General features: G+C 38.4%; 2 protein-coding genes across 3 annotated transcripts; both read left to right on the top strand.

Moving 5' to 3' along the window:
- The first annotated feature begins 9,565 nt into the window (after nt 1-9,565).
- LOC140144505 (uncharacterized) lies at nt 9,566-14,519 on the top strand. 2 transcript variants are annotated; one of them, XM_072166316.1, is made up of 2 exons: nt 9,566-9,717; nt 10,167-14,519. In XM_072166316.1, the coding sequence occupies exon 2, from the start codon at nt 10,195-10,197 to the stop codon at nt 12,187-12,189; it is 1,995 nt and encodes a 664-aa protein (XP_072022417.1). In that variant the 5' UTR covers nt 9,566-9,717; nt 10,167-10,194; the 3' UTR covers nt 12,190-14,519. The 2 variants fall into 2 exon arrangements, with proteins under 2 accessions (XP_072022417.1, XP_072022418.1); XM_072166317.1 differs by lacking the exon at nt 9,566-9,717 and adding an exon at nt 9,831-9,878.
- Nucleotides 14,520-20,471: 5,952 nt separating this feature from the next.
- Nucleotides 20,472-24,920, top strand: LOC140144506 (uncharacterized). The gene is made up of 2 exons (XM_072166318.1): nt 20,472-20,586; nt 21,107-24,920. The coding sequence occupies exon 2, from the start codon at nt 21,351-21,353 to the stop codon at nt 22,548-22,550; it is 1,200 nt and encodes a 399-aa protein (XP_072022419.1). The 5' UTR covers nt 20,472-20,586; nt 21,107-21,350; the 3' UTR covers nt 22,551-24,920.
- The last annotated feature ends 403 nt before the right edge of the window (nt 24,921-25,323 follow it).

Below are 25,323 nucleotides of genomic sequence, written 5' to 3'. Positions count from 1 at the left end.
TACTATGGTTTCATATAGCCATTGTGTTTAATCAGGAGAGAGTTAATGAATGCATCTTTATTTCCATAAACAAAAACAAGTCAAATACATTGAAATAACGCATCAAACATAAAATAATACAAAAACAATAATTGAGGAGATGGTTGAAAGGGCGATAAGGCCAGCATTGACTATCCCTGACAGAATTAATACAATAGCGAAGTAGATCAGGTATGCCGAGAGACTACCACCAGCATCGGCACCTTTCAGAGCTCATCACCCGTTTTCGGATGTGTACTCTTTGTGTATTGCTCTTGGAAGGCAACAGCTTGGTGCTTGGTAACCAACTTCCGCTCCAGGCATGCAGAGGTTCATGTGCTTCGGATCAGGCTTTGTTGGATTACACAGATTTTATATGGCCACAACCACCTCACATCCCCTGAAAACCTTTGGAATCTTTACTATATAGCCAGATTACGCAGCTTCCTCCAGGGCTGTCTTTACTGCATGGTCTATTATATTTATCTGTTTCCCTATATCAACTCCCAAGTTCTGCCAGGCATTTGGGCAAGGATGTTCTTCCTATTTCTATTGGGAAGTAGTAAGGGATCCATGCGTATTTTTCACATTCGGCAACAAGTTCACTGTACTTAAAATTTCTTTCTCGTGTTGGCATTACTAAGTTTCTGCTCAATAGGCATTATCAGTTCAAGTAGTATCCCTATCTTGTCCAATTCTGAGTACCGGTAAATAATGACGTCATAACGTTTTTGCAGTATCTATGATCTGTAGAGAGAACACGATTAGGCTGTTTTCAGCATCCCTGACTGGTTTGGCTAAGAACTTGGGAAAGCATACACTGGGTAGCGATACTGGTATATTCTTGTATGATTTACCCTTCTTAGGCTGGACTCTTATCCTTGCTGGCGACACTTGGTCCGGGCACTTCGCATCTTAGGTTTCGTCTGTTCGCTTCTGTTAGTTGGCAGACGTCTCCAGTATAATCTCCCATTGCCAGAGGAGTGCCATTTAAGATGTGGAATAAAGTGCAGTGCTGATTGCAGAGACCTCGTTTGGTCCCCAAAGCTGTCCGTTAGAGATGGGAGAGTTTTGTGGATGAAGAGTATGGCCCCTTTCGTCACCATCTTTGAAAAGGCTGGAATTCGGCTTTTCTGTGTTCTAGCCGTCTCGTCTCATTGATTAGCTTTTGGTTTGTTTTATATCCCAATTCAGTTCTGTCCATCTGTCCTCTGCACATTTCATTGATGATTATAAGTGCCGTTTTTTTTTTCTTTTCTGTTCTGTTCTGTTCTGGTTTTTTGTGATACCATTCAAGCGAGTAACATCTTCGTCTTCTATAGGACTTCCAGATACAGAGTGTGCGTGGTTCTATATCGAGGGTATTGTTAAGATTTTATATATTTTCTAAGCTGGATGCATTGATTTTTCAGGCCATACGTTGATTCTGTATAATGCACAGCACCGGTATTCAATCTTTGGTCTTCTACTTCTAGAAAGCGTTGCTTATACTGGTAGTGTTATAGCAGGTCCATTTCTTGAGGTGCTTTGTGAATGTAGTTTCTAGTTTGTCTACAAAGCTGAAGTAGTGGATAGTTAATTGCCATGTAAGTATGATTGCATTATTACACCAGCTTACATCATGCACAGTTTCATGATAACATTTATCTGAGTCTGTTATCTGTTATATGTAACAGACTTTCCAGCTTCTCGGCACTTTTCCATATCTTTTGTTGTTTTTTATTTTCTTATCATAAATTACCCCACTTACAAAAATGCATTTTTCTCAAAAATTATAGCGCATTGGGGACACGTAAGATATGTATATTATAGGGGCAAGGACTACTAACAACTACTGCACTGGAAATTTTATTTCAGCACAGACAACAGTTGTGGAGTTACAGTCAAAAATGAGGGAAACCAATATTTGATCAATAAATCAATAACTACTTACTTTGAGTTGCTGAATTTTCAGTACAGTAGTTGTAGTCCTTGCCCCTATAATATACATATCTTACTTGTTACCAATGTGCTATAATTTTGAGTTTATAGTGCTGCTCTGCCCTCTACCTGGTTGCCTCCACGACGAATACAGATTTCAGCCCTGGTCTTCATTGCATCAATTGAGTTACTTGCGAATACTTCAGTAACACTGTTGCGAAGATCTTGGAAGCTAGCTGGTTATCCTCGCTCATAGTGAATGCGTTCCTATTATCTTTCCATGTCATTAACCGGGTGTTCCATTTTAATCTTTGATGTAGCCAAACCTCATCCGAGTAAAAAGGGCATAACTTCAAAAATTGTGAACCGATTGAAATAGTTGTTTTGGTTTATTAAAACTAACAGTTAAAGGTTTCTTTACATATCAAAATCTATTTAATCAACTTTTCAGAAATAGGAGAAAAAGAGGGCGCGATGAGGGTTCTGTTTTTGGGACAACCTGTACTTCCATATCAATGCTTATGGTGATGATTTCAACTCAAACCACTCAAAAAGTCTCAAAAGATTATTTTGTGGCTAAACTAAAAATTGGCTTCTGCTAACTCCTGACAATTTTGAAAATAATGAATTTTTCACACATTTCAGATGACATGTTTAAATAAAACACATTAGTGTATCCCTATTTGTTCTGGCATGTAATATTACATACTTTCAAAATATAAACTGCATAGCAAGCAAACATTGTCTGTAGCATTACTCAATCTACCCATTTATCCAAGCATTAATTCAATATGTTGGGTGGGGCATCTGTATAATAAAGTAACACCGAATACTCTCGAGGAAGTGTTTCTTCATTGTGAAAAACAAAGACATTTTATAATAAAAGGAAATGAACTGACTTAATACAATTGTGGAATTGCCTTTGTCCATGAAATACGACGTCAATTACATTAGATCTTACTTTGCAATAAACTTCTCCAGGAAAATAACGCTCTTGGTCAAATAATAATTGATTACCGAAGAGAATATTTGAAAATTATGACACATTATTTGACTTGGCCGCCTTTTCGTGGTAAGACTGATAAGCCTCCATCCGATCGCTGAATTTGTTATCGTGTTATGGCAATGAATTAAAATCAAGTAGTTCGCTTGAATGCAATTCTTTGGCGTTGCATATTACCACACACGCGAGTTTTAAGCTGTTTTGGGCGAAACTCATTCCCCGTCATATCTCCATAGATATCATAATGACAGATTATGTCATTGCGAAAAATGACACATATTTGACTTGGCCGCCTTTTCGTGGTAAGAGAAAACATTGCGAAAAATGACACATATTTGACTTGGCCACCTTTTCGTGGTAAGACTGATAAGCCTGCATACGATCGCTGAATTTGTTTTCGTGTTATGGCAATGAATTAAAATCAAGTAGTTCGCTTGAATGCAATTCTTTGGCGTTGCATATTACCACACACGCGAGTTTTAAGCTGTTTTGGGCGAAACTCATTCCCTGTCTTATCTCCATAGATATATGACCGATTTTTGCGTGATTACACGCACAAGTATAATAACACACGCACAAGTATACCTGATACCTTTGGGCAACACTGATTAGTATATTTTCGATGCTGAGCTATTTTCGCGAGCAAGTCACGCCTAGGCGTAAGTACACACAAGTAAATGAAGTCGTGCAATTTCTCGTGAATTTTGAGCTGTAAAATTGAGACACTTCTTTCGTGTAAGTGAGCACGTACCCACTTACCTGGAGTTTTGAAGTCAGACATTTACATAACTTATGAAAACGAATACGAATATTCACCCGGGATATTCACGTGCTTCAACTTATTAGTAAGTGACAAAGGGCTAGAATAAAAAGATTGGTCGCACCAAGGAGGTTAACACTTCAGAATAACAATGACATACGAAAACGAAAACAGAAACTGAAAAGATAAAAAGACCCGAAGTATTCCTCATTTCAAATATTGAGTTTTAGTTTTGGTTTTGGTCACGTGGTTTCCTATTATCCTGCCTAAGCTCTTGACTGACATGATTATCGATATCTTTGTTTCTGCCCTTTGTTAGAAACTTAAAATTTGTAGCAAGGAGATCCGGTTTTCATTTCAGTTTGTTATATAATCGCGTGAAGAAGATAATCACTTGGTTTGAAGTTACCTGATATAAGTATACAAAAGAAATGTTTAAATTTCGCAGTGCAATATTCACGAGCAGAGAGTTATTTTCGCTGTGAAAAAATATAGACCATCGAAATATTTGCATTAGTCATTACATTATTAAGGGGAGGGAGAAAGAGAAACAGATGGGAGAGCGTAAATGGAAAGGCCAGTGGCGGCGCTACATGGGGGGGGGGGGCAAAGGGGGAAAATATTTTTCTTGCCCACCTCCCAGTTGGCCTACACCACTTTTGCGGAAAAAACCCAAAAATAACGTAAATTTCCACTTTTTGCGGCAATTTTGCGCAAAGTTGTCGATTTTGCCCGCCCCCCCTTGAAATTCACTTTGCGCCCCCCCCCCCCGAAAAAAATCCTGGTGCCGCCACTGGGAAAGTCATTATTGAATGACTAATTAAATGACTAAATATTTATCGAAAATTAAATTTGTTGATTAATAATTAGTCATTTAATTGTTGTTATAAATATAAATTTGTTACCTCTAAAGCACATGGGTATAGTCATCCACCAGGGATATTTAATAAATGCACTGATACGGCAGCCGATTGCAGTCGTAAATAGCGCCATCACAAGGAATGGAAGGTGAGCATTACGATGATTAAGATGGGGCAAGCCAATGAATGTGGTCTGAACAAAGCATTACATTCCAAGCTATCGCAGTATAAAAAGTATAGTAAACATGATATGAATTCATTTAAATTTAGTTTGGGGTTAACCATCAATGACTGTTAATATTTCATGAACTTTCGTATAAGATGTGTATAAGATGCCCCTTGTTATAACTACCGACAAATGCCTTTTTATTTATTTTTTTGAACGCGTTTGAATTAAAATCAAAGCAAATACGGCATTAAGCAAATCTAAATATATCATGGGACCTCTTGATTGCAATATTTAATTTAAGTGGAACTTTGTTTGTAAAGTGAATTTGTTAAAACAATCAAATATTCATCTTTATTTACCAGGCATTTGCAGTTTATCGTGCAACATGTAGTTTTATACTATCAGTAATATAAGACCATTTTTATGCCAAAACTGGGGCCAAAACATTACGCATTACCAGTAATTGAGTTAAAACAATATTGACATTCATTTATTAAATGACGACATATTAATTTTATTTGCCTAAACCTTGTATGTACCAGCAATCAAATGCTTTGGTCACTCCAAATAGCGATTGAGAGCCAGGTAATCGCCAAATAAATGATTCCGTAACAAAAACTCACCAAAACCCTTTAAATGTCTCTAAAATAATAACACTCCCTCGATTGGTTCAAGTTACGCTGAAAAAAGCGCACAAAAATACAAACATTATAAAGTAGTTGTCGCCAGCCTCGAAGCAGAACCACCACCACCAGGTTTGTGGTAGATAAACTCTCATTTATAAGGCTACTTTTGTAGGGACTTTGGCAATTCATCATCCTATGCGACCAAAACCAAACCTAAAAGCACGACCTTGTGAATGCCCAATGTCAATCAAGCACGTGCATTGGGAGAAAAGTTAGCCCCATCATTGCCAATTTCTTCATGGAATTCTTGGAGTAAGTAAGTAAGTAACACGGCATTTATAATGCGCCTAATGCCAGAGGATAGAAAGCGCAGAAACACAGAAAACAAAACAAAACAAACAAAAGCAACATCATGAGAAAAGGTATGTTTTGAGAAGGATTTGAACCCGGTGACAGTTGGGCACTGCGGATATTTAGGGGGATTGAGTTCCATTTGTAAGGAGCAACCACTGAAAAGGCCCTGTCCCCGGCACCCTTGTTCGTCCTTGGTACACGAAGATTAAGACCATGGTCCGAACGTGTGGTGACTGAGCCCTCATGAGGACGTTTAACAGTTAGGCACTCATCGATATACCGGGGACACAGCCCATTCAGTGACTTGTATAATTTTTTTTATATAAAGCAGAGTTTTGAAAGTAATGCGTTCCTTTATACGAAGCCAATGGAGTTCTTTCAACAGGGGACTGATGGAAGTGCGTCTCGGCGACAAGAAGACTAAGCGGGCACATTTATTCTGGAGCCGTTGTAATCGATCAATATCCTTTTGCGCAATATTGTTGAACAAAACATTACAATAGTCCAGGCGGGATAAGATCATGGCTCTGACAATATTGGCGCAGGTGTCTTGATCGATATACTTCCGGATTCTGTATAAATTGCGTATTTGCCAGTTGATGGTTTGGCTCAGGTTAGTTATAGGCTATGTTTGTCCATATTCAGTTGTTGGTCGAAAACAAAACCCAAGTTTCGCACATTGGATGATTGAGGAATGATATCATCACCAATATTGAAGTCAATATCCTGTAACCGGGATTTATGATGAGAAGATGACATAACAAAAAACTCTGTTTTATCGGGATTTAACTTAAGTTTGTTTGTTATCATCCATGCGTTAATATCCCTAACACAATGAGAAATCTTGAAAATAGCACATGAAATATTACCAGGAATTGTAGGATCAACGGGTAAATATATTTGTATATCGTCAGCATATACATGGTACATCAGATGGTGATGGCGAATGATGCGACCAACATTGTGAGTGTATAGAACAAACCCAAGTGGTCCGATAACCGACCCTTGAGGTAGGCCATGCTGAAGCAAGATGTCATTTGAATATGCACCGCTTACAGCAACACGGCAAGATCTATTCTCGAGATAGGATGAGAGCCACTGTTGTGCAACACCAGTGATACCAAACTCATCAGCGACCCTCTGCAGCAGAATTTTACGATCGACAGTGTCGAACGCTGCAGAGAGGTCAAGCATAATGAGGAGAACAGCCTGTTGACTGTCCAGGGCATGGGAAAAATCATTGTGAACACGGGCAAGAGCAGTCTCAGTGCTGTGATGGGTCCTGTATGCCGATTGCATTGGCTCAGCAAGATCATGTTCATCAATATGATTTTTAAGTTGGGAAACAGCACATTTTTCAATGATCTTAGATGTTAACTGGAGATTGGCAACGGGGCGGTAATTCTTAAGTTCATTTTTATTGAGCGATGGCTTTTTCAATACAGGAGTAATGACCGCTCTGTGCAGATCTCCTGGAGCAACAGGCCATCGCGACGGCCCCTTTAGAGTTTAAGCCACGGTATTGCCGGCGTGCTCGAGATAATTCAAGAAGGCAAGTACAAAACCTAACTGACCATCTGAATTCTGTCGACGAAACAGAGAGCAAAAAAAAAAAAAAAAAATGGCTAATCCCATTTTTAGATACTTTGATTGTCAGAAACCAGATGGATCTATCAAGCTCTTAGTATATCGAAAAGACCAGTATCTGAATTTCAAATCAAAACACCCCCTCCACCAGAAAATGGGTGTAATAAGAACTCTATTTGACCGCATGAACTCTGTTGTAACGGAAACGGAAGATAAAATCAAAGAAGAAGAGCGAGTGCGTGCAGCCTTGAAAAATTGTGGCTATCCGGATTGGGCCATGGACAAAGTAAAAAATCAAATGCATAATAAAACCAAAGATGCTGAAAAACTGAGATCAAAGAAAAGCAAGACCGCCGAGGAAAAAAGCAAAGGCGTGGTGGTCATTCCTTATGTCAGCGGCCTTTCGGAACGTATCCAAAGAGTATTTAAAAAACGCAAAGTTGACACGGCAATGAAACCCCACCGCACTCTCAGGCAAATACTAGTTCACCCAAAAGACAAACGTGAAAAGGTGAAAACCGGCAATTACATTTATGAAATTGGCTGCAAAAACTGTCATCTCTCCTATGTCGGCGAAACCTCACGGATGTTCGGCACTAGACTTGCTGAACATAAAGCGGAAGTCAAAAAGGTCAATGAGAAACATTTCACTCGCTCAGAACGCAGGACATCGGAAATGGAACAGACCAAATCAGCCATATCAGATCACGTAGCAATTAAGGGCTAACCAGATTGGGAAGAATCCAAGATCTTTGGACGGGAGCATGACAAAAGATCCAGAGAAGTCCGGGAAACAATGGAGATTAGAAGACGGGGCACCAACACCCTAAACAGGGAGGAGGGCACCTACCTCTTGAGTCATGTCTACGATCCACTCTGAAGTCTGCAAAAGAGACTAAGGAATATCGGAAACCACTCAAATTTGTTTGCTGGGAAAGTGGATCAGATGACCAAAAAAAGTTTCCAAAAGATTTTCAACGCATTCATACATAACAACGTAACAACGTATATTATAGTGGGACAAACATGTAGGGTTTTGTTTCTTCACAGTACATGCACATGCAGTTCACACAAAATAAATATTTTTAGTCAAAGTTACCGACGGCCTAACATGAAACTACATGATGAGCGGGGGGGGGGGCACTGGTTATGCCACTGGATTACATTTTTTAACGAAAATGTCCGATTTTCCATTGCCCATGAGTTACAGATATTGTAGATCTCAGACTAGAATCCACATATTGTGGTTACATAATAGTCCGCCAAACATTGGACAGATTTGTGGTATTTATCCACTTGTAATTCTCTCTGTTTGTTCCTAAATATATTTTGCCTGTTTATAAATGCCTGTATTTCTCAGTGAAAATGATACAAGGTAGCAAAAAATTCCCCGCTTACTTGATGCATAACTAATCAGGGTGTGATCGAAACCTTTTTTTAGTAGTTTTTGGATTCAACCAAAATTTCTTGAACCCTGTATTATATGATAACAACAATAGATCACCTCATGGTATATTTCATTGTATTGAGTGGGTGTTCCCATGTGTTTACATCGTGTGACAAAACAATCCACAAGATCCGGGGAAATTCAATTGTGGTAATAATTACTCTGTCCTGTATGATAGCAGTTCCCAAGTCAGATGCTTTCAAGTCCAGTATCCTGTTTGCGTCTACATAGGCTGAGGGTATTGAGAGCAGTTGTGGTTCGGGAAAACAAGCAAAGAAAGTAAGTAAGCATATTACTCTGTCCGATGTGCAGTGAGGGGTATTCACCTTTCGTTAATCGTCAGTACAGTAACTCAATTTTGTTTTCAGCAGGTTTGAGTCACTGTATCGCACAATTTGCTCGCTCACTAAATCATTTTTTTTAACTTGGTGTGTGGCAGAGTTTACTTGTGACTTGCCCAACCTCCTTGCCTTTTCACACCAAAGGTTTCACAAGTTCAAGTTAAGAAAAGAATATCCCGTGGCAATCCTATACCATGTATACACCAAACGCTCAACAGAATTATTAAGGGCACACGTGCCATTTATTATTAGGGGTGCTCTAAGAAACCAGTAATTCAATAAGCAGGGTTAGGTAACTAGGGTTGTTTTTAATCACAACTTATATACGTTGGTTTTATGTTTGGTGTCAAAATTAAATGCCTGTATCCCTTTAACCCTTCAAAACCACTTTTATTGCACACTTCATGTCGAATAGATCATTTTGTTACCATAACAATTATACTATAGTACACGCTTCATTTCACACTCTGCAAGAAGTGTAAACTAACTTGTGACCAGTTGCCTGTGTTCATTGCGCATGTTAATTGAAAATAAAATTCCCCTCAGTTGGCCCTGCTTCGCCATTCATTACATGCACTCCATTACTTAAGATCAACAAGAAAACAGAAGTTCTAATTTATCTGCAGCTAAAGGTAAGTTTATAAACCACTGTTCAATTATAGACTTTTAGCCACAAAGTGTTATTTAAGTATGAGGAACATGCCAGATGTTTTGGTAATTATTGCAATAAATAATAAATGTTAAAATGTTGGAATTTATACAGCACCTTTCACGTGTATCAAAGCGCTTTAGTGTAAATAATAATAATAACAACAATAATACTTTATATAACTGTAGTTTTTATGTGAAATAAGCTGCGGTACCCCTTTGAAACGATTATGATTATTATTAAATTGCTATTTATTAATTACTATCAACATTGCTATTGAAGCTCTGCAAAACTTTTAAAGGAAAACTTTCAAAATAGTGTTTAATGTTCATGTCTAATATAATGTAACAATATTAATGCTTAAACATTCATATTATAATAATATACCCATGTTAGTAAGTAATTATTTTCCCATTCTTTTTGTTTATCCAGCTGACACAGCCAACAAGTCGTAGTCAAAATGGCTGCGCGTCGGACAAGCACTGTGGATGATTTTGCAAAGTATTTAGACTGTCCCATTTGCTACGTCAGATTTGCAAACGCCAATCCTGCCAAAGCCTTGCCCTGTCAGCACAATATTTGTCTGGAATGCATTGGTCGTATTGTGGGAAGAGGAAGACAGCTTGTCTGTCCCTTCTGCAAGAAGTCCTACATTTTACCTCTTGATGGACCAAAAGGACTCCCTACGAGTTTCGTTGTCATGCATATGATTGATGACTTAGATTGTCGTAAATCGGGCCGAAGTGCGGAACATGTTCTCTGCGATTTGGCGATATACAACATTGAAAAGCTGCATAAGAATGCTACAGAGCTCCGGAACCGTGTAGACAATGCCTACGGGACAGCTCTTGATATGGTTGAAAAATCGTGTGAGCAAGCCAAAGCCGCTATATCCTCCGATATCACTTCCGAGATCAAACGCCTTCAAGAAAGGGAAATGATGCTACACAACGAAACAGAACAAAAAGCTGCCGAAGAAAGTGAACGATTACAGTCACAAAAATCTAAACTGAACGACGCCATTAATCAAGTTGCACACCAGTGTGAGGCAGATGTACACACTCTTCAGGCATCTGGCGGACTCACGGGTGAAGAGTGGGGAGATGTTGAGACTCAAACGGCAGCCCATGAACAAACGTTGCAAAATATTTGTCATACGCACAAAACGGTGGCATACAACATGATTGCGGTCTCGAAACGGGCAACCTTTCCTACCACAGTCAAGCTAGGCGATTATAGAATGCTTCAGTCTACAGCAAAAGAAGTTGAAATAGATACAGAAACAGAAGATTGCGCCACCGCCCTCCCTAATCTTCGAAATGTTAGCAAAAAGCCACTTACGAGGCAGAGTAGAGCATATTCCGAGCACAAGTTTCAAGATCCGACCATGAGAAATGGCACTGAAGAAGAAACAGAAGTAGCTTCTTCTTCTGAGTCGTTGACATCACACACCATCCCAGAAACCGTACTGGAGATTGATAATCAGGAAGTCCGTGGTTATCTAAGTCCTTGTCGACCGCCACTGCCCCCAAGGCCACGGCTATCGGAAAACAAACCAACGCCACACGTCATGAAACAGGATTCCGTCGCTAAAGTCGTATCGAGAATACTGCCGTGTCAAGTCATAAAAGGGGATGACATGGATCCAATGCATCCCAATGGACTCAGTGTATGTATTGCAGGTGCGGAAAACAAGATTGCAATTGCAACGGGAGAAGGAATCAGAGTTTTCGGCACACATGGCAAACATGGCTCCGACGAAACTCCAAAAAGAGGAATCCAACGTACTCGGAATATCAGTGATGTGTGTTGTCTTCCCGATGGAACCGTTCTTGCTGCTGCAGAAGGCATTGAAAACCTCATTAAATACAAGCGTCCAGGTATCCTTAACGGGGAATGGAATATTACGAAAATGGGAAGACCATTAACGAAACCGATCAGACCATATGGCATTGTTTGCGACATCGATGGACATGTTTATATATCCGATCGCGGAAACAGCTGCGTCTTGGTATGCAACCGTGATGGTAGATTGATTCGTACTATTGGTCGCATTGGTCCGGATCGATTAGAAGACCCATTGTATCTGGCTCTGAATTATCCTTCGCAGAATATCATTTACGTGACAGATAACAAGAAGAAGGCAGTTATGAGATATATGACAGATGGCGGCGACTTTGTCGGCAAAATAACCAAACAAAACAATGCCGCGTTGAAACAGCCAGTTGGAATAACGTCAACACCTGAAGGTCACCTTGCCGTTACCGACGTGAAAACTCACACCGTAACAGTAGTAGATTCTGTCACTGGTGCGCTAATCAAGCAGTTTGGAGGATATGGAAATGACCCTGGGGAGTTTCACACGCCTCTAAGTATTGGAATGGTCGATGATAAACTTGCTGTCTGTGATTCAAGCAACTGCAGGATGCAACTCTTCGCTTGGCCTCTGAAGTAAATAAGGTCAGGATGAAATCAGAACGATTAGATTAGACATAGATCAGATTACATAGAACTTGTATATATATATATTCCATGCAGACACTTCGTTGATGGATTGGAATTAAATATTTTAAGCTACAAAATGCTATTAATTGCTTTAACTTTGTAGTAGCCTATGCCCCGCAAAACATTGTGATCCTTCGCGTCGATAACCAGCCAGGTTTCTTACTATAGACTAATTAGCCTTTTTGAGATAGCCATAGATGAACTCCTGGATGGGGCAGCTTTAATTAACATGAGGCCACATTGATATGTAAATAGCGTATTGTTATTTAAATTTGTGCCCAGACGTATTGAGGGCGACAGTCATGTTATCCAGACGGAGAATGGCTGCATATGCCGGGCATGTCAAATTGCTGAGTGAAGGCTGATAATCACCTTTCTGTATAGGTAATAAGCTAGTATATTTGGTGTACCAGTTGGTTATAACAAAAAATTAGTATCATATTAAATATATTAAGTGTATAAACTTTGAAATTTACATGAATTTGAAGAGCAGAGCCTCGAAATCTAGCTAAGTCAGGTAAGGTGAAATTCTTCTGCGTGACCCCTCTGCGTGGTAGAATTATATTCATAAAACATTGAATTTAACAGATATCATGGGCAGCCAACCACGATTTATCAGCATTTAAAATATATGTTAATTAACAAAGATAAATAATAAAGAGTACAAATGGCAATTAACTAGTAAACAAGCCTGAAATCTTAAAATATTGCCACGTGATTTCCCGAACACATGATATGTCAACATGTGACCACTATTCAGATTTACCGTAAATATTTGGAGTATTGTTGCACGGCTTGCACATACACTGCACATTTCTTTACCTCCGTATAAAATCAATAATTCATGCTGGGAGCCAAGTAACATTCTGTCTGCTTAGTGCAGATTGGTATTTTATTTTACTTGAGAGCATAATAGAAATACATAAGACGAATAAGGCGCCATGATGGAAGGCCAGGTCGGGTATCAAAGGTTATTATAACTTCAAATACTACTTGTACTTCACACCTTGCCTCTGTCACATATTTCCTTCATATTATTGACAGCAAGTCCTAATTTTAACTTTGCTATTGCAAAATGTCATTTCATATCAAATTAGTAGACTTTCTTTGAAAAAACATATCACTGGTGCCTGATGGGAATACCCGTCCGCCATTTCATTAAACTGGATCGTTTTCACCTGGTTTGTGCCCAGATGTATTGGGGGCGCGCTATACACTCGTTGAACAGGCAAAGTTCGCAAAACTAACAACGTTCTTATTTGCCAATATCAATTAACATGATCCAAGGGGTCGAACATGAATTATTCATAACGGATCGATAACTGGCCTCACTTTCTAGCTAGTAAACCAGCTGAATTTTTCATAGGTTTTGCGTTGCTATAATCAGAACAACCGTGAATTTAGTGTCACCCCCTTGATATGGCGGACAGTCACAATAAGATGGCGCTACACGATATGGGTAAAGTCTTTTGAATTTGCCGGGTTTTACCCATATTGAAGACTGCCCTCCTTTTGTGTACGCCATACTTCGAGAAGGCTATTAATTGTGAGCGTTTTACTATAGCCTGTACATGATGCAGAATAACGCTTATAGAAAATGAATGTGAATTTAATTTTCAATCCGTTAATTACTGCTGTACAATTTGTAATGGTGTATTATATTATTGCTAATGGATTTGTGTATCATAATTATTATTATTAATGTTTTACTTTTAGAATCCCTCCTTTAAATAATGGCCATTATTCCTAAGCGGTTGATTGTATGCCAAATTTGGAATATGTACGACGTAGTCCAAGCAGAATTCATTTCTGCGCATTATTAGTATTACACCTATTTGTTGCAGCGTTTGATGTCTCAGCGTACATTTAAAGAAAGTAACCCACGATTTGAAAGTTGCATTGCAGCAAAGCCTTATTGCCTTGTATTCAGTATCCATGGAAGAAAATGTTTTCTGCGCTCATTGGATTAATCTTTTTGTTTCTTGAATTTGGGGGAGGTCAAAACATGTAATAATTAATTTAAAAAATGTCATTATTCACATCAGTGGTCATTGTTTACTTGATCTCATAATTATATTAAAACATTACAAGTTCAATATTTTCTGTGGGTAAGAAGGTCCCAGGATTACCGAGGATTTCATCTGTCAACACCTTTTGAGTCTAACTTTACCACTGAAAGGACAACGTGCAATATTGGGCCATTTAGGACCCTGTTTGTCAGAAAACAATATTGAAATCTCCATGTTTTAATTTGACATTACGTGAATAATGATCACTGATGTGAATCACATGTTTTGATCCCCTCCAAATGCATGAAACAAAAAGAATAATCCAATGAGAGCTCAACATATTATTTTCCTTCAATGGATACTGAATACAAGGCAATAGGATTTTGCTGCAATTAACTTTTAAATCTTGGGTTACTTTTATTAAAATGTACGCTGCGACATCAATATTAGGAACATATTTGGAACAAATGAGGTGTCATAATGCGCAGAAATAAATTCTGCTTCGACTGCATATTCGAAATGTGGCATACAATTAACGGTTTGGGAATAATGGGCATTATTTGCAGGGGCAATTGCTTTTTGGTAGATGTTTACAATTAATGTGTTGGTTCTCGTCCGGAGGATTGGCATGAGGGAGGGAGGGAGGGAGGGAGGGAGGGAGGGAGGGAGGGAGGGAGGAATGTGTTTTGTTGTTGCTGCTTACTTCTTTTTTCTTCAATGTAAGATTAGCATACTTCAGTAGTTTTTGGTCTTTTCCACAAGTTTTCGAGTAAAGGCCCTTTGTCTTTTTTTCAAATGTGAGATTCTGAGGGATAAACCCCTAGTAACACAAAAAGACTTGGAAGTGATCCTTGCATGTGCTCTTAATCATAAACCTATTTATATGTATAAAGTTGTCCTAAAGCATTCCAATGTGGTTTTTTTTAAATTGACAAATTCCAGAAATTGAGGAGGGAGGGAACGAGAAGCAAAACATGAATTAAAAGTTAATATGTAAACTATATGGTTCTATATTGTACAAAATGTAAGATGTTGTCATTGATATGAACGAAGCGAACATTGTGTGTTATTAGTATAGCAACAGGACAATGTTATGATTTGCACGAACCGAAAATAATTTGTAAAATACTGTCCCGGTGGCCAATTGTATTTCAAAATGTTCAATACGTAGCCTATATCATCCGCGTACCAAAAAATAAGGAAAGCATTTTTCATGTTAGGCAAGAAAAGCAAGTACTAGCATCTGGTTTAGGGTAACCAAATAATTCCATACAGCAAAAACTCAAAATTACAGGTTTGTTTTAATAATGTGCATGTGTCGTAGGGGCCCGGGGTAGGGGCCATTGGTAATTGTTAATTGTCGTGTTAAGGGTGCTAAAATTAAATAACGGCATATCAAGCACAATATTACTTCTATGCTATTTTAATCTTGTATCAAAATATAAATACTAAATCACATGCACAATATTACTTGTTTATGTCGTGAATTTAAAAGAGAAAAATACTTGCTCAGGCGACGAAAAAAGAAACCCTGTTCTACGGGCGGACGGACCTTTGAAGTATGGTCGGTCGGTCGGTCGGCCTAACCGAAATCTGTAAATATTTTGCAATTTGAGAAAATCAAAAAAAAAAATTTGTTCCTGAAATGTCCGAAATTTGGGTCGGCATCCCCGAGCACAACAACATTCATTTGTACAGGAAAAACTTTTTCCCCAATTTATTCAAAATCTGGGTCGGTCGGGCCCGTAGAACAGGGTTTTCTTTTTTCGTCGCCTTAGAGTACTTTTTGACAGCCTGTGTACGCGGATAAAAGACAAGAGGCCCGTCCTAGAATTCTAGGCCTATATAGTATACTAGTATGTTATATTATTAGCCTACCTCTGTGTTTTTAATTTGGACAAATATTACGAAATAATTTCTGCCCTCTTCTGCATGTATAATTGTGGCAAATTGATTGCTATACCATTTCTGCATATATAAAAGGTGGCGCAATTTGTACATTAGTAGTTCGTAGCAAATTAACATACCTAAGACCAGTATAAGATAAAAGCCATAATATACCATTTCGGTAAAAGTCCAATTTTGTTATACTTTGCCAAAAAGTATGAAAAATATATTACTTACACGGTCAGGAAAGTTTTCTGTCCACTTTAAGCCGATGATTTACCTTTTAATTTCGATGGACCCAGCTAGGGCACGGCAACACGATTACCACCCCCGCTCTTTGGATCGAAGTCCCCACTACTTTTAAACTATAAGTTCCATTTCAATAAGGGTTCAAGTTGCTTGTGTATCCTCAAGACTTTTTTACCGGGACAAATGCACGCAAAGCATTAATGTGCTATTTGGAGAATTTTGGCCTCCAACTGGGCCAAAAGGAAGATGGAAGAATTTGTTTTAATTCATTTTTTAATTATTTTTTTAACTCTCAACATTTTGGCTCTCTATTGTGTCCCTGGGCCCAGGCCCACTGGGCCCTGTGATAAATCCGGTCGTGAATGAGGTAAAATTGAAAGAAAACCCACTTACATTAACTGTGGAGCGCTATGTGGGATTAAATGTCGTATTTAAGACATCAATTAAAAAAACCACAACGAATTTGGTGGATCACAATTAATCATGTTATAATTATAGGTTTTTGCATGTGTAAACAATATGCAAATAAAATAAGTTGTGGAAAAATTTAAGTCTAAATTTAAATGGGACATTATGGCTTTAAGCATAAGTTATATTTGTATACATGATTCGGATATAACTATATAGGCCCTATAACATTCATAGTGGTAACGGGGTACCGTAAAAACTCGTTAGTTGGCATATATGTGCTTACTATCAAGCGCTTTTGAAAACATGAAATTGTAGGCCCTACCATATAGTCCGGCGCTTTACCAACTGAGCTAATGGGGTTGAGACACAAATTTGCAGGTTCACATGTTCGTATAAATAATGTGTATCAATGATTTGCTCAAAACTCTTTACACTATTGTGGATGGGGCGCTTCATGTTTGCATCTTTTAAAAGTGCTCGATAGTAAGCACATTATATAAAACTACATGGAGTTTTTACGGTATTAGAATAATCATAATAAGATCATAGTTAATTCCATGCGTTGATGACGTTTGACACTGAAGCGCATTTGGTGCTTTTATGTTTGATGAGTTTTATCACACAGGTTATAACTTTTGCATGAAATAGATACGTTTTGCAAGATAGTGTGATTTTGGATATAAATATAAACAAAAAATAATGAAGAAATCACAAAATGATTCACCTTTTGCCAAGCGTATGTACAAATTTCAAACGGGTATGCAGCTATACCTCCAAACATAGAGGTCGGCGGCCTAACCAAAATAAGTACCTAGCAAGCACCAAAATGTTCTTAAAATGTTGATTTAATACGTTTTAATAACATTTAAATGTCGGGTTATATGAAGATCATGAATACATTTTTTAAAACGTTCTTGTAAAATATTGGGCTAACGTTTTTGTAAAATATTTTGTCAATAGTTAAATAACATTCTGTTAGAACATGTGGAATGTTTTGCATCACGTTATCAAAAATGTTTTATGAATTCTATTATTAAACGTTTTATACCCTTTTTATAACCCGACATTTAAACCTTTTCTGTAAACCGTGGCGTTTTTTTGTAACCGTGGTGTATTTGCCGGATTGTTATACATTTTGGTTTTGGTTTTACGTGTAGGTAAAAACAAGAAAATACGATCTGCCCTTGCACTGATGATGTTTAATGTTGAGGTGCAGTTGTCAAACCTTCTGACTAATTATACATTTTTAAGTACAAAAATGAGGTCAACTCGGTGTCATGATAATACAGGGTGTCTCAATAAACACTATACCCAACTTTTACCTTTTGTTCTCAGATTTTATTTACAATACCCAGCCAACATTGCAATGTACTGGACCAATACTGTGCCAATAAAGTACAATACTGACCCCCGGTATTGTGCCAATAAATGTTTTGCACACCGTCATCGAAATGGGCCATGCAGTTCTGGTGCTAAGCTGGACAATATTATATTTTCTGGCTGAACATGCTAGTGTGTGGGTAAGAGAGTGAGAGTCATGAAAGAGTAAGAGAGAAAGGGGGCAAAGAGAGAGCAAGCTTGAAACGGTCATTTTTACTTCTCCGGTTAGCACCAGTATTGGCCCAGTTCGACGCCCGTCGCCCGGGGTTCGACACCAGTGTGCAAGAATTTATTGGCCCAATCACGGGCCCAATATTGGCCCAGTTAAGTAATGTTTACTGGGAAATGGTCAGAAGTTTCACATATCCTTAAACTGTATTGTCTGTGAATACCTAAACCTAATGTTTGCCAAAAATAATTGTGAAATTATCATTTAGCGTCAGCGAGATACGACAACTTAGGCAAAATGATGTTTCAAAATGTAATGGGGTGAATTGTCGAAATTTTGCCACCACGGAGTGAAAAGTTGTCAATCTACTGTAAATATATTGCCTATATTTTGCGCCCTTTATCAGGTGGCACACATGTATGTTGTCGACCTGTCAAGTCTTCTGCTTTTTCTGCCGTTCTTATTAATTATACTTGTGGCAAATACTTCAGCGAATTTTGTCAAAGGTTGGCTAAGAACCACTGACCCAAGCTTCTTATGCGATGTAAACAAACAGAGGCAAAATTTTACGTGTGGTATTAATGAAATTCTTCTAAATACAACTTCTACTGTAAATTACATGCTATGCCCAATAAACCTGGTCAGAAGAACCACTGTCCAGGTGTACACAGATTGGGGTCATAGGTCATGAAGGGGTTATTAGGGGTCGTGTTGTGAACATCGTTAGATATGGTGCCTGATTTTTTGTGGTCAAAACATTTTTGGGTGCATGGGCATTTTTGGAAAATGGGCAAATTTACACCCACCAGATTGTAACATACCGTATTATTTACCTGTCTGGAACCACAACAGCTCTAGTTTTTATTTTGTTCCGTGTAGTCAGCAATGACGGGATTTCTTTGGACGGCATATAAACATCCAGCTCTCGAAGCGATTGACATAAACTGTCATGGTCATGTGTCTTGAGCTCGCCACCAAAAAAAGGTGGCGACGTTACATTTTGCCAAAGTCAACTCAAAACAAATGATGATATCTCTGTCAAGCAAGAAATTATTGTCATGCTTGTGGTCTCATTTTATTGCTAAATAAAATGCACTTTCAACCCTGTAAAAAGAAATACTTAAACTTTTTTTTAATACTGACACTGTGCTTCATAGAATTCAGAACGGGCAGGGTGGCGGTGGTGGGGGATGTGGTGGTGGGGGATGTGGTACACACAAACTCTATGGGATTGGTATCATAGTGCGTAATCTGCTTCTGTAAAGGCTGTAAATTGGATTTGGACTCTATTTAGCATCTAAAAGACTCATGGCCTTACAGCTAAACAATTCTACTAATTGTTTTTAATCATTTATGATTGGTTTAGTCTAGAAAATACAAACTTTTCCATACAAAACTACCCGTTGTCATATTAAACACTGTAGTAAGTAATGCAGATGTCTTCAAAATCTAAAAGTTACTGTAAAATTTTAATTACTTATCCTATCATAGTCAAAGTATAGATTTTCTGAAGGGAAATTTGACGAGAAATCTAAATATGGACATATTTTTTCTGTATGGGTTAGGGGGAAATGTTTAGGTTCAAAATATATTGAATTGTAAAAAAATCTAACATACTTTGGGACACCCTATATTCCGAGATTACCAAACAGCTGTGATTTTGGTTTCTTCCAAAGTCAGTTGGCTCTCCATATCCTCTAACCAAATGAATGTTGTTTACTACCAGTTTATTACTGTAAGTTGGTAGTAAGCAATGCATTGAATGACCCAATTTTTATCAAAATCTTTTTTATGCCACCCTGTATAACTTGCAGGTCACCCTGTATAATGAGTTGAAATGTATATATTTGAATTGCTTACGCCTTCAGCTTTCCAAAAATGTATACTTTTGCTAGTTTGTTGATGATTGTCGAGATAATCTAATTAGAAACTCGGTTGGTGTAAAAATCCATAATATTTGTCATGTACGCTAAGGGTGGCGAGTTCAGGACACACGGCCTCATGGAAGATAACGGAACTGAAAATAATAAAATATATAACCTTTTTGGAATACACTTGGTTGGTCATATATAATACTCGGTAATGAAGGTTCATTGCACACATGTATTGGATGCCAAAGTTGACTGCTAGGACTTTATACAATAGGCCTACATGTTATCTGTGTCAGTACAGTCATTCACCATTTTGTCAACTTGAGGAAGTAGATGCTGTAGGCCTGAAGAGAACGATTAAACAGCAATTTGTGAGTATTTAATTACTATCGTCTTTATAAATAACTCTAGGCCCCCACGGGCCCTAAACATTTGTAGTATTAAAGTATTTTGTGTCCCCGTTTGCAGAAAATACGCATCCATTTGAATAATATTATAAATTATATTCCATTTCACAAATAATTCTAACGCCGTGCTTTAAACTATAATTCAACTTAGGCCTACTAACTTACCTACCAATTGCAGACACGTTGCACGAATATCATTCATAACCGTAATTCCCACTATATTATATACCCTACACCCTGTGCCACACTATAACTGGTCCACCATACACCCGTATCCACAAACACACCCCAACATCTGTTCTTTTTACACGTAAAATGTTGCGCTGTCAATATAATTCAATTCCGCCACTAATGCAGATTTTCCCGTTTCCGGATGTCCTTGCATGCATAACAACACTATACAAACAAGTGCGGAGAAAACTCACCCCGTACACACCCCCGTTGCTTAGTATAACCTTGCTTTATTGTTTATCTTTCAATTCAGGTAGATCACATCTACATACCTGTCCCAATGGCCACCAGCTCATCTCAACTGATACGGCGTAGTTCTGATATAATCGCTAGACATTTTGATTGTTCTGTATGCCTTGAGCAATACACAAGAAAGAATCCTGCCAAAGCGATACCATGCCAACATACATTCTGTCTACAATGTCTGACAAAGCTCGTAGATTCTGGAAGGCCTCAGCTCGAATGCCCTCATTGCAGGGAACTCCATCAAATACCAAATGAAGGAGCCGAGAACTTTAAAACAAATTACCTGGTCATGCAGCTCCTGGACGATTTCCAGGAGACGAAGCAGCAAGAGCATGAAGAGACAGACCGAGGTCGACGTCGTCAGAGAGGCAGTTCTGCAGCGGATAATGTTCTTCGTGATCTTGGTTAATCGCATTGAGCAGTTTCACAATCAAGTAATGGATCTACAAACCCAGTCAGATGCTAATCTAGATGATGTTATCAAATCAATAGAAAAGATACGTGAGGAAGCGAAAGGTCGCGTTTCTTCTCAGACCAATAATTTTATACAGCATTTGAGGGAGACAGAAACAATGAGATGCAATCAGATTGATACTAAAGCTGCAGAAGAGAAACGACGCATACAAGCACGGAAATCCCAAGTGAATGTAGCCATTAAAGCTTTGGCTAATACATGCAAAGCGAACCAGGAAAAGTTTCTGCAATCTCAGCAATTGGCAACTGATGAATGGGTGGCTTTCCAACAAGAATTTGAGCAGCTTTCTCAGACCCTGATTGATATTGCCAAGAAGCATCGTTCAATTTCCTTCACCACGATGGAGTTTCTGACTAAAACTGCACCTGACGAGATTTTTGTATTGGATAAAATGGGTATTCTACATGAGATTGAAAGCACATGGCCGATAATGAAGCTGAGAGACGGTGTAATTCATTTACCTCGAGGGCGTCGGGTTAATGTTTTGACTGCAGAGGAACCCAGATCAAGCTCGGCACCGCCAATTGAACGAAGACGACGTCAAGGAATACGTCGTCCATCACAAGAGCCCGGACGACCATCACAAGACCTCTTTCGTCCATCACGAGATTCAAGCCGTCCATCACATGATCCACGTCGCCCATCACATGATCCACGTCGCCCATCACAAGATCCACGTCGTCCATCACATGATCCACGTCGCCCATCACAAGATCCACGTCGCCCATCACAAGATCCACGTCGCCCATCACATGATCCACGTCGCCCATCACAAGATCCACGTCGCCCGTCACATGATCCACGTCGTCCATCACAGGATCCACGTCGCCCATCACAGGATCCACGTCATCCATCACAAGAACCTCGTCGCCCATCACATGATCCTCGACGGGAAACAGTTATTGTGGGTGTGTTAGTTGGAGGACAACACTTGAACTCAACACCAATAAGTGAGGAAGACGAAAATGACACATAAACGCTTTATTAACTACAATTTAGAATAGGACATATCGGTTGGCTAAGAGTTTTCCTAAAACCGCGTGACATCCAAATTGAAAGGTTAGATCCTGAACATCGCCATCTTTAAATATGAAAATAACTTTATAACAGTGCGGGTGATCAAAAGAAACTGTTCAATGTCATTGACAGACTTCTTCAAAAATCTAAAATAACTGTGCTACCGTCTTCTGATTCTGATGAATCACTTGCAATTAAATTTGCTGATTTTTTCCGTGAGAAGATAGAAACCATTCGGAAAACATTCATTATCAAACCTATCTGTGCTACATCAAATCCATGCTCGTCTGTACCAAAATTGAATTCTTTCGCACCCACTGATTGTGATGAGGTTAGAAAAGTCATCATGAAATCACCATCGAAATCATGTGAATTAGATCCTCTACCTACATCTCTAATTAAGGACAACATTGATATTTTTGTGCCATATATTACTGACATTGTCAACAAATCGAACAAGTCAAAAAACTGCTTATGTTCGTCCTCTTATTAAAAAACCTACTATGGATAAAGAAATCTTCAAAAACTACCGACCTATATCCAATCTCAAATTTCTTGGAAAGACAATTGAAAGAATTGTTTCAAACAGAATTTCAAACCATATCAATAAATTTTCCCTATCAGATCCCTATCAATCAGCTTATAAACACTACCATGGAACAGAAACTGCTCTTCTTCGAGTTAATAATGACATTCTCACATCACTTGACAATGGCCAAATCACAGCTTTGATTCTTCTCGATTTAAGTGCTGCATTTGACACTGTTGACCACAATATTCTTCTTTCCCGTCTTCACTATTATCTTGGCATTCAAGATCTTGCCCTGGACTGGTGTAAATCATATCTTACAAATAGACCGCAATATGTTCGCATTGGCAATGCTACTTCTCATTCTACCATTCTTGATTATTCTGTGCCTCAAGGCTCTGTACTTGGACCTCAGTGGTTTACCATTTACACCTACCCTGTACGGGATATCATTCTTCGCCATCAATTGAATTATCATGTTTATGCGGACGACACGCAACTTTATTTATCATTTGAATCTTCTCAACATAGTGCTAATTCTGCAATTGCTTCTCTTGAAATTTGTATCAGTGAAATCCGTGGATGAAATCAAACTTCTTGAAATTAAATGATGATAAAACAGAATTTCTTCTGTTTGGATCCCACCAACAGCTCTCTAAAATCAACATTGAAAATGTTTGCATCGGTGACTCTGCAATTGCCTTATCTTCCAAAGCACGCAATTTAGGGGCATATTTTGACACTCACATGACCATGCAACCTCATATCTCTAATGTCATTCGTTGTTCAGCGCTTCAACTACGTAACATCAGCCGGATCCGCAAATACCTAAGTCGCGATGCTACTGAACAAATTATTCACTCATTCATCTCTTCTCGTTTGGATAACAACAATGCACTTCTTTATGGATTACCAGCAAACCAACTCTATCGCCTTCAGAAAATTCAAAACACTGCCGCTCGAATTCTTACTTTCACCAGAAAATATTGCCATATCACGCCAATCCTAAAGGAACTGCATTGGCTTCCTGTCACACAAAGAATTGTTTTAAACTTATGTTGATTGTATATAAATGTATTAATGATATTGCTCCGTTATATTTATCTGAACTCCTTTTACATTATGTTCCCACCCGTACGCTTCGATCTGGAAACATGCAACTTCTTCAAGAAAGAAAATCCAACCGCACATGGGGTGACAGATCATTTGCAATCGCAGCTCCACGTCTATGGAATGAACTGCCTATTTATATCAGAACTGCTAAAAATGTAACTGTGTTTAAAAAGTTGTTAAAAACTCATCTTATATCAGAGACATTCTGTAATTCTTAAGTTATGTTTCTTAATTTAGTTCCAGTTTTCTTTGTCTTGTTAGTTTTTGTTTGTTTGTTTTGTTTTAGTGCCTTGAGCGCTCTTAATTGAGTGGATATGTGCCTTGTCGCTATTATTATTATTATTATTATTATTAGAAACAAATTTCTTTCAGTTACGGCGCGGAGTGGATGCACTTAGTATAATGCCATGCGCAGAGAACATGCGTGTGCTCTGTGCATAGATAAGATATCTCGATCCAGAGTGCGAAAGAGACTCTTCCAATTGTCTTAGTGGACTCGTATCTTAATGTTAGTGTGCAAAATGTGCAACCGAAATATTTTTTTATCATTTTAATTAATGGCAAATTATGTCAAATACTTTACATTGATAAAATCGGATGTAAATAATAAATGAAGGAGGGTGACTATAGACATTAGGCTATCAGTGTGATGTCTATCCTTCCCTGCAGCCAACTTACTCAGCCAAACTGGTGGTATTGTTAGACTTCAATGATACTTTGATAGCTATGACGCGTTTGTATCCCAACATGTCAAGTACTCCCCGTTTCCTTTCCTATATCCGAAGTATAATAAATCTGTAATCTGTTCAAATGTCTTGTCAGTAAGCTCTTGTACACGTCAAGAACTTCATTGATATTCTCAGACATCACACACAGATGACATTGACAGTTACAAAGTGTCAAAGTCACACAATTGATTTCAACGATTTCAGATTCAGCTCTTATTAAGGTCAATTCAAATTATCGGAAATCTTTTGGACATAATAGGACGTTATAGCATTAGCATCTCCACAGTTTTCAGAATGTCTGCTCTCGGGTTAAAATATGCGTTGTCTTTTGTTTAGGGTTATTTGATTTTTGTACTCTTAAA

This window comes from Amphiura filiformis, unplaced genomic scaffold (assembly GCF_039555335.1).
Source record: "Amphiura filiformis unplaced genomic scaffold, Afil_fr2py scaffold_59, whole genome shotgun sequence".
NCBI lineage: Eukaryota > Metazoa > Echinodermata > Ophiuroidea > Amphilepidida > Amphiuridae > Amphiura > Amphiura filiformis.
Note: the sequence above shows the minus strand (reverse complement) of the source record. Positions and strands in the feature narration are given on the sequence as shown.